Raw genomic sequence first — 10,971 nt, 5'->3', positions numbered from 1 at the left:
AATCTTTTTCCAATAGTTTAAAACATTTCAAAAACAAGTTTTTCACCATATTCGTTTATGCTTGCATAGGCTGATTTTTTAAATAAAAAAGAAGAGATTTTTAATTGTCCATTCAACAACCCCCCCCCCCCCCCCCCCTTCCCTTATAAAAAATACTACATATTCAAACCAAGATGATTTTGATGGTTTCCTCGTTAAAACAATCAAGATACTCCCTCAACCACTCAGATGACCCCGAAGAATGCTGAAGAGGCTTATGGTTCATACCTTCTTGTGTTTGCTTACTGAAAAAACTAGTGGATTGATTTTTTCAAGAAGTCCTGGTAACTAATAATCGACCTGTGTGGTAAGTTCATCTACCACCTCGACGCGACTTCCTTAAAGGTGTTAAAGAGTAGTTTGCACCTCATGTACAACCTCACATTAGCTTCCTTAATGGAGGCAACATACTCTTAAGGGTCGCACTTTCGTCAAATTTTGTCAGTGATTGATACTTTCCAGCACAAACGCCTCCCAAATTTTGTTAAAAAGAGGTTACGGGTCTAGAACTTTGATTTTCTCAGCTATGTCGATCTCTTGTTGTATATGATTGAGGTTAACGACGTTGTCTTGTAAAGCTTGATTGTGACAACACACTTCTTCTATAGCCACTTGCCTTTCTACTATGACCCAATGATCATTGTCAAAATTGCTACCGACTGACGTGGCGCCTCACGTTTGTACCATATTAAAGGTGGCAGTTGAGGAGATTTTTGAGGTGAATATAGGTGTGACCTAGGTTAGTTTTAGCAAAGCTCCAATATGGATGTCAATTGTACTTGCTAAAAGTACAGTTGTTATAGAAGAAGAGTCTGCTCACATGGTGGATGTTAGAGACTTTGTATATTTCTCTATAAAATTTATGGATGCCCTCCTCAATTCTAAGATCGAGGCATTTATAGGAGATCCCCACGGTCTTTGCTAGAAAATCATGAAGTGGTTTTCCTCATTCCACAATTACAAATGTGGAGTAGAAGAGACTCATTCACCCTTAAATAATGGAAGAGATTGTTTTCCTCCTAGACTAACATTTGTAGACGATTACTCTTCAGACACCTCAAAAATGATGTGTATTATATGAGATCAGACTCAAACCCAATAAAATAACATATGCTTCGGACAACCACCTTATATTATATTTCGAGCGACCTATCCTCGTTCAGGCGCTCCCCTCAACGTTCTATAATAGACCATTCTTATTTTGAGCTAAATAAAACTATTTCATTTCACATATAGTTTTTTTAAATCTTTTTTCTTCTCTAAAAACATTTCTTCACATCAATTTTATAAAACATATTAAAAAAAAAAGTAAAAAGTAAAAACTAATTCAAAAATGCCAAGTATCTCATTTTCTAGCTTAGTTTCTCTCCTTTTTTGATTTTCTCTTCCGTCTGTGTCCGCAATCCATTGATGAAGAAAGCAACAAAAACTTTGCAAATGGAACCTCGAAATCCATATTCCCAACATTATGTTTATGTTTATATCCCTTTAACAAAAATAATTCCTATTTTTTTATTTATCATTATTATTTGTTTGCCATTATGTTTTTCCCTTTCGGTCGGTTTCGACTCCCTAACAATTTTCTCATTCTTTTCAACTTCTTCTGTTCATAGATCATACTCAATCATCTGTATTATACTCTCTTTTATTTATTTATTTATTTATTTATTAAATGTATCTGTATATATATTCTTTGATAAATTCTCTCATTGATTGTTGACTGTTGCAGCAGCAACTAAGAAGAAGAAGGTAAAATGAGAGCTTGGGATTATTTCTATTTTTTGTTTCCTCCATGATCAGTGGGACATTGAGTTTGAAGTTTCAAGGTAAATGCATGCACTTCTATGTATTTCTTGCAATTGGGGGTTTTGTGGATTGAGTTGAGTTACTATTTGCATTTAGGGTTGTATTTACAAGAATGTAATGTAATGATGCTGATGCTGCATATTGCTCCGAAAGAAATGAAAAGTCTTAAACCATATTGTTGTATTCACAAGAATGTAATGTAATGATGCTGCATATTGCTTGTACAATTGCTTGTACAATTGCTTGTACATGAAGTTAGCAGGGGTAAATATTGTTAACCTAAGGTTTATTTGGATTAGTTTCTGAATTATGAGAGATTTTAAATAATTTAGGTTAGTTTGCAATTTACACGTTTTTGCTTCCGTTTTCCTTATTTCATTTGCAAGGAAACAACTTATAAGTTTTAAGTAATAATTTAGGCATGATTTATGAGACATCCGATTCATGTAAACGGTGCTAATTAGTAGAAAACGGTTTTGATTGTTGATATTATTATAATATTGCATTTTTATTGTTCATTTTGTGTGTGTGTATATATCCTTTTGTGTGCTGCTTTATTTCGGAAAATTTCGTCATTTTTAAATGAATTAAACTAATTTATTTTGTTGCCTAAATGTAAAAAGAAATTAAAAGGATTTGCTCAACTTAAGAGATATACGTTTGAGTGAGTCACGACATTCTCGTACATTGTATTCTGCTAACCAGGAGGACTGTGCCTATCTGTCATAAAGTATAATGCTTTCTCATTCACGAGCTTCACGTTATATACGGAGACATAGCGCGTGAAGGGCTAGCGTGACCAAAACGGGGTGTTCGGTAATATATATATATATATGCCCTATGATAGTTAATATCTTATCATTTAAAGTTAGTGATCTGTGTTTCAAGTACAGTCTGCCTGAGCTTGTGTAGAATTGGGCGATTCAAAGAGCTGGTGCGAAGAGATATACGCGAGATTAGTTGTTGGCTGAGTTAAATCTAGGTAAACATGTGCTGGTTTTCTTTAATGCATTTAAACCTTTAATACATTTATGTTTTGTTTCAGTGATTATGGTATTGATTTCCTATGGAGTGTGTTGAAATTTAGTATTAGATTCACTAAACATTTGGTTGGCATACATATGATTTTTTTCCTTAATTTTGAAAATTGTATAGCACATCAGCGGTCCTTGGATCGAGATCGGATAGTCCAAATTTCAATTTGGTATTTTAAAGTTAAAAAAAATCAAAATCTGTTTGCTTCCTGCACCATCGATTTCGATTCAACAGCCACCGATGTGCTGACTGCATGAATACTTGTGATTGTGACTACACACAATACAAGTTTGTTTTCTCATTCTTTAATTTTTTATATAGTGGTACAACTTAATTCTTCTAGTTTAGAATTTCTAGCATGGTACATTGTAGATTATCAGAGCACTTATATAGACTGGAGCCATTATTGTGCAGTTTTGTTCACACATTTATATAAATTTTTCTTTGCAGAATTTAATGATATTGTAACTTGTTGGACTGTGAATTCCTACAATCAGCAACGAGGTTATGTTATGCATTTGTTTCCTATACGGTTGTGTTGGTTGTTCAAGATCTTCCTAGTTGTGGATACTGGTTCCAAATAATACCACACTTCTGAAAATCTTTAGAAACTGAGAAGTCAAGTAAAAATGGTGGTAACATCAAGATCACACATTAATTTGGTAGACTTGGTGACGGGGGACAATATCAATTTCCGCCAAACTCCTCCGCGATTTATGCCGGTTCCAGGAGTTATGTCGATTGATGGTGATGATTCAAATGCTTTATCGTTAGTACCACATCGCAAGATGATAATAGTAGCAACATTTCTTCCTCTGGATGCTAAAAAGGATGACATTTCTGGTAGGTGGTGCTTTAGTAGGGATGATGATTCAATTTTCCGGCAGTTAAAAGATGGTCTCTCATCTGATATTGATGTTGTTTATGTCGGATCTCTGAAGGTCAATGTTGATGAAAATGAGCAAGAGGCAATTTCCCTTCATTTGCTGGAGGAGTTCAATTGCTTGCCTACTTTTATTCCTTCGGAACTCCATAAAAAGTTTTATGATGGATTCTGCAAGAACTATTTGTGGCCTCTATTCAATTACATGGTGCCTAAGTATCAGTGCAGTTGCAATCACTTCGATTGGTCACTTTGGCAGGCTTATGTTTCTGCGAACAGGATGTTTGCCGATAAAGTCATGGAAGTCCTTAATCCAACAGAGGATTATGTATGGGTTCATGATTATCATCTTATGGTTCTTCCATCATTTCTGCGGAGGCGGTTTAGTCGTGTCAGGCTAGGCTTTTTCCTCCACAGTCCGTTTCCTTCCTCCGAAATTTTTATAAATATACCTGTCAGAACTGAAATTTTGAAAGCAGTGCTTAATGTCGATATGATTGGTTTTAACACATTTGATTATGCTCGCCATTTTCTATCCATCTGCATTCTATTGCTTGGTTTGGAGTATGAATCAAAAAGTGATCACTTTGAGATTGAATACTTTGGCCGTAAAATATTCATTAAGATATTGCCTACTGGGATTCATATGGGTTGCATTCAATCCGCTTTAAATCACCCTTCCACTTCTATCAAAGTTAGAGAAATCTGCAAACAACTTAAGGGGAAAAAACTTATTATTAGTGTTGACGACCTGGATATTTTCAAAGGCGTGGACTTGAAGTTTGCAGCCTTTGAACAACTATTGAAACTGTGCCCTGAACTACTGGGACAGTTGGTATTAGTCCAAATTTTAAATCCTTCAAGGAGTGATTGTAGATATGTTGAAGAAGCGAAGAAGATATCCCACATGCTTGCAAAATGGATAAATCGAAGGTTTGGTTTTCTAGGCTATACTCCTGTCATAATCATTGATCGTTATGTTCCTTTCCATGAAAAGGCGGCATATTACGCATTAGCGGAATGTTGCTTTGTGAATGCAGTGCAGGATGATATGAATTTGGTTCCGTTAAAGTACATTGCGTGCAGGCATGGGAGTTCTAAAATCGACCAAGCATTAGATATAGCTTCCGACTACCCTCGGACAAGTTCAATTGTTGTTTCTGAGCTTATAGGTTGCCCACCGTCTCTTAGTGGGGCAATCAGGACGACTCCGTGGGATATAAATGTCGTTGCTGAAGCGTTGAAGTTTGCTATCACAATGTCCAATGGAGAGAAACAGTGTCGGCATGAGAAGAACTATCAATATGTTAGCACTCGTGATGTGGCTAACTGGGCCCAACAGTTTGAGCAAGACCTAGTGTTCTCGTGTAAGGATCATTATATGAAACTTTACTGGGGTTTTGGCTTTGGCTTGGAGTTCAGAGTCTTGGCCCTATCTGCTAGTTTCAAGAAGCTGTCAAGAGACTATGTTGTTTCTGCGTATAAAAGGACAAAATGCAGGGCAATCTTTTTGGCTTATGATGGCACAATCATACCTGAGGGTTCCAGTTTTGAATCCCCTGGTCCACATGTCATATCTATGCTAAATAATCTCTGCAAAGACCCTAACAATACTGTGTTTATTGTCAGTGGTCAGGGGAGGCCTTCATTGAGAAAATTGATTAATCAGTGTGGGAATCTTGGTATAGCAGCTGAGCATGGTTGTTATATAAGGTTAGTGTTTTCATTCATGATTGGTTGTATGCAACTAAACTGTTTATCATATAAATGACATGTCATGAATAATTTCAATCACACTCAAATATTTACTTCAAGATGAATAAGAAACAAAATGAATTAACGCCATTTGCTTATTATATTCGTTCTATTCTAGAGTTTTTTCTTGAAAATAGCGTATTGTTACTAGCAAGGTTTTTAATCTGATGGCAGTTTTGTTTAATATTTTCTACAGGTGGGGTGGAGAATCATATTGGAAAATGAATCATGTTGGCACAACTTATGCATGGAAAAGTATCACTGAAAGTGTGATGCGATCATATACTGATGCAACAGAGGGCTCCTATATGGAGATCAGGTACAGTGCATTGGAATGGAATTACCATGACGCCGAAACTGATTTTGGATCACAGCAAGGCCGAGAGATGTTGGAGCTTCTTGGAAGTGAGCTTGCCAATGAGCCTGTTGATGTTAAAAAGGGGAAGCATATTGTTGAGGTCAAGCTTCAGGTCCATACCTACCTATATTCTCTTTCTCTCAAACCTATAATCTAAAGACATTGTTTTAAATTGCGGCTCTGGTCGCAGTTGCAGCTACTGCAATTGCGGCTCTGTTGCGATGTAAATTTATTTTTTATTAACGTCAAATAAAATTATTTATCACATAGGAATATGTTTTAGTTCAACTATCACGTGATGCGGTCCCCAATTTCAAACACCGCAGACACATAACATCTTATGATTTTGTTTCCCACCGCCTTTTTGCACAAGTTTCATTGCTTCTAGTTATTCTCAAAAGCTAATATTTGCTAACCAACATTCCAGGGAATTTCAAAAGGGTTAGTTGTAGACGAAGTTCATTCTATACTAACAATGAGTGGAAAAGCACTGGATTTTGTTCTGTGCATTGGGGATGATAGATCTGATGAAGACATGTTTGAGAGCATATCAAACAAATCGTATGCTTCAACATCATCTTCATCACCCGAAATATTTACATGTACTGTTGAGCAGAAGCCCAGCAAAGCTAGATACTACTTGGATGATACTGTAGAAGTCATGACCTTACTTCAGGGTCTTGCTGCTGCTGCTGCTGCTAGAGAGTCTACAACAATATCTTCTACTGGCACCTCTTCTTAAGTTTGCTTTGAGAATATTGTTTGAAATGTGTACTATTTTAGCCGCCTGGACAACAACATAGGATAGAGACAAATTGGTTATGGATTTGATTGTTGTTAAGTTTGTTGTAAGAATATTGGTTTTGTTGTTTTTTGTTATTTTGGGAAGTGGGGACCACTGAGTTTCCTTGCACCAAACTTACTCTTTATTTCGAAATCAAGTGTATAACTAAGAAAGTCAACTCCTACTATCCCTAATTTACCTCGTCTGTTCAAAATTTTTGCACAACACAAAAGACTAATAGGTAGAATGAATCCTAATTACTGTTTTATTTTTGAACTTAGCATTGGCTAAGGATGTAGATGAGTACTACATGTGAAGTTTATGACCTACGAGCTGCAGGAGATGGATACACTCCTAGTTCATTTTCAAATGTAGGGGATTATACATGGCTTAGATCTTGTGGGGTTGCAGTAGGATATATTGGATCCATATACCATGCTCATGGGAGGGCCCTGTGTGGTCATAGCCGTGTGAATAATATAGAAGTTATACGGTTGCAGAAACTTAATTTTATTTGATGGAGTATTAGTGAGTCACAATACTTAGATGCCTAAGTTAGGGTTTAAGTACAATCACTACAAACTTGATATGTGATTGTTCCATTATCAGATGGTGAATCGTGATGGGATAGGTATTTTATTCTGTTAATCAACATGTGAGACCGAGTAGATGGCCTCATTGAGATGATCATTGCTGAACATGTGACTCCACACACAAGACATGAGGTGAATTGTGGGTGTTTGAAAATCGTTGGTTTAAAACAAATTTGTTTTTTAAATCAGCGCTAAAAACATTTTCAAGAAAATATTTGCATATTACAACGGAAAATCAGAGTAAAGAAAATATGCGGAAAGTAAAGAGATAAGGAAAAAGAGATGACACCAGAAATTTATATAGGTTCGATCTATATGAAGCGACCTACTCCTCTCCCCAAGAATTGATCTTGAGAATTTCCAATAATGCTCATGAGCTTTTAGAATGGTAAGTGTAAGACCCCAATTTGGGCCCTAAGATCCCTCATGCTTTGGGATCACACCTTGGCATCCTCCTTACCCCTCATTCATTGGGTTTGTATTGAGGGAGATCACCAAGCACATTTGATTGTATCTTAATTTGTTTTTCATTTACTAACCAAAATGCCAAAAATATATCAATGTATAATTTACTTCTTTTGTAGGTAGTGTGTGTTCACTTATGCTCCATCAAGCTCATATCTAGGATTTGAGACCCTCAATGCAAGAAGACTAATCAAGAGATGGTGCACATTGATTCTAGACATCATATATGGGTCCCCATGATCTTCACATATCATTTTGATCAAGAATTCATCAAGAGTTTGAAGCTTGTTTGCCTTGGAAGCCCTAATTCATCTGGGTATCTTGTGTGACTTCCTCAGTAAGTTTCTTCATCATTTGATCAAATATTTCAAGGGATACTTCATATTACATCATCTTACACATATATGATCCTCCATGAGTCCCAAATATTAAGAGAATGTCAAGTTTGTAAGATGGTTCATGGTGGTTGACCAGAGAAAGTCAATTGGTCAAAACTGGGAAGATTATAGGTCATTTTGTCTGAACCCTAGTTAGGAGGTCAACTTCTAAGGACCATAACTTGCTCAATTTTTATAAGATGAAAGCCATTAAATTTCCATGGTAAAATTAAAGATGTCCTCTCCAATTTTGATTCTTGTAAGAAGTTTAAATTCAACTGGAAAATGCATGTGCCAAGAGGAAACATTATAGGTCATTTTGGGCAATTACCATTGAACAAGTGATTTTCCTCAACTTCTAAAATGCATAATGTCTTCATGCCAAATTCAAATGAGGTCATATTTGTGACTAAATTGAATAGGTTTGAAATATATACAACTTTGATGAAGGAACATTTTCCATTTGAAGCCCATAAGAAAAGTTATTCAAGGTGGAAGAAGTGAACATTTGACTTGGTACTTAGAAAATTTTCAAATATGTTTGATTTTCCAAACTTCCACCTCAAAATTCATCATGATACAAGCTTAAAATGGAAAAGTCTTCAACATGAAAGTTGTTCCCCTTGATCTAACCTTTCAAAAAAGTCCAAGATCATATCATTTGGTCAAGAAATGAAGGACTTGCGCAAGCGTTCTTTTCAGAGGATCATTTGGATGGATTTCATATTCACTTTTAAATATCCATTGCATGAGTACATGACATGATTTCAGCATTGCACATTGGTGATTTTGGACCTGATAGTATCATTTTATGGGCCTATCACACGCCCATGCAAGCATGCAAGAAGATTGCTAATTTTGACAAAATTTGGAAGTGTGTGAGAATCAAATGCAATGCCTATAAATACAACCCTCTTGGCTCAGAATTAAGGACCTCATGGCCAAGCTTTGAACCTGCAATCCAAACCCTCATCATTAAAGGATAATCTTGAAGGTTTTCATTTGAAAATTGAGCTTCAAATCTCATTTTGTTTTAAGATTGAAACTCCAAGAGTCCAAGCTTTTCCTTGATCCAATTCATCTCCTACAAGCTTCTGAAGCCAAGCCAAGGTCAATTGGAAGCAAGATCAAGCAAGTTTGAAGCTCACTCGAAGGTAATTTTCCATAATTTTCATCTCTTCGATTCTCTCTCAATTCTTCACCGTTCTTTGTGATTTTTGGTTGGCTGAAGTCCTACTAATGTAGGCAACAAGATTGAGTTTCTTTGAGGTCAAATCAAAGCAACTCAGTCATGATCCTCAAAATTCAAATCCCTATATCTTTTTATATACTTGGAATTAGAGAGAATTGAGGTCAGATTCGTGCTCTTGAGCATTTTTCCTTTAAATCCATGTCTTTGTTTATCATTTCTATGGTGATTTGTGGTGGACCAGTCCAGTGGGGTCCACCGGAGAAGAAGACCGGAGCCCTAGCTCCGGTGGTGCGTTGACACCTTCCAAACCATCTGATCCTTTTAAAATGTTTTAATCTTGGCCCTTGGTGAAGATCACCATTGGTGTGGCGCATTGACTCAGGTCTTTGGTGGAACGCGCGCTTGGCCATCAGATTTGCCACCTTAATTAATGAGGGAGATCTGATGGCCCTTGTTTTTTTGTATTTTCTGAATTTCCATTTAATCTACTTATTTTATTTAATTCATAGAAATTTCATTTTTAATCCAAAAAATATGGGACTTTCACCAAAAATCTTTAAATATTTTTCTCTTTCATATTCTAAATTAAAATTATTTTTTGGATTAGTTTTGATATTTTTCTCTTTCATATTCTAAATTAAAAATACTTCTGACTTTTCAAAAATAGTGAAATTTTTTGTCTAAGGTCCTTTGACCTTGTTTGACCTAGGATAAATCTCTTGGCCATTTATTTGGTGTTTTGAAGAGATTTTAGGTTTTGACCAAATTAATTTGTATTTTAATGCATTTTTAAATTGATTTTTAATTGATTAATTGTGTAAAAATCATGTTGAGTCATTTTTATGGTATTGTGATGTTTAACTATTTGTTTGGGTCTTGGTCAAGATTGATTTGGCTTTTGATGGATTAAAACCATTGGATTTAGGGGATTGATGAAATGTACATTTCATCTCCCAAAATGAATGAATGGTTTTAATTTGATAAAATTCCTCCCATGACCAATTTGTGTTTCTCTCATTCCCCTCCCTCTTCATCTTCATCCCTATTCTTTTCCATTCCCTCATTTGACCAATGAAATCTCTAATGTCTTAAGGCTAATTGGTTCATCAATGACATTGTGTCAGATGAACCAATACAAGTATGACGGAGATAGGTCCATCCCTCTTGATCTTTTCTTTTAGTGTGTGGTATGTTTTAGGAGTTTGGTTCATTATACCAAGTCTCTAACATGCATTAACACCTAAATTTTTATTGCCTGGCCTTAGATAATTGTGACTTCTACAAAAGTCCAATTACGATTGCTTAACATAGAGCTAAATTTGACCCTAATGGCATAGCATTCTAGTAAGTGAGATTGTAATTCTCCCATTCTTCATGGTATTGTGTGGAAACTTGACCTTTTTATTGGTGTAAGCCCTAGAGGCCAATACTTTTGGTACTTGTATCAAATTATTTATTAATAATAAAAGACTTTTTCTTTATTATATTTGTTTAATAAAGTCCCTAGAATAGTTAGTCTGTTTAATGTATCAAGTGTGACTTAATCATGAGATCCCATTAAACATAAGGACATTATTCTTAAAGTATATGTAGTCGAGCTTTGTTGTAAAGTGGGATAACATTAAAGCATTAAGACTATTATGTATATAGACTGGTGATCACATCTCATGGATCATGGATAAGG

At 35.6% G+C, this 10,971-nt stretch overlaps 1 protein-coding gene across 6 annotated transcripts; it reads left to right on the top strand.

The window, feature by feature from the left end:
- Positions 1-1,383: 1,383 nt before the first annotated feature.
- On the top strand, positions 1,384-6,858 carry LOC127083606 (probable alpha,alpha-trehalose-phosphate synthase [UDP-forming] 9). Of its 6 annotated transcripts, none has more exons than XM_051023917.1 (6): positions 1,384-1,669; positions 1,772-1,865; positions 2,551-2,827; positions 3,331-5,476; positions 5,715-5,988; positions 6,304-6,858. In XM_051023917.1, the coding sequence occupies exons 4-6, from the start codon at positions 3,510-3,512 to the stop codon at positions 6,616-6,618; spliced, it is 2,556 nt and encodes an 851-aa protein (XP_050879874.1). In that variant the 5' UTR covers positions 1,384-1,669; positions 1,772-1,865; positions 2,551-2,827; positions 3,331-3,509; the 3' UTR covers positions 6,619-6,858. The 6 variants fall into 6 exon arrangements, with proteins under 6 accessions (XP_050879874.1, XP_050879873.1, XP_050879875.1 ...); XM_051023916.1 differs by having other exon boundaries at positions 1,769-1,865; XM_051023918.1 differs by having other exon boundaries at positions 1,384-1,865; positions 2,551-2,661; positions 2,758-2,827.
- Positions 6,859-10,971: the final 4,113 nt, after the last annotated feature.

Source organism: Lathyrus oleraceus, chromosome 5, assembly GCF_024323335.1.
Source record: "Lathyrus oleraceus cultivar Zhongwan6 chromosome 5, CAAS_Psat_ZW6_1.0, whole genome shotgun sequence".
NCBI classification, from domain to species: domain Eukaryota; kingdom Viridiplantae; phylum Streptophyta; class Magnoliopsida; order Fabales; family Fabaceae; genus Lathyrus; species Lathyrus oleraceus.
This window is presented reverse-complemented; position numbering and strand designations above follow the sequence as displayed.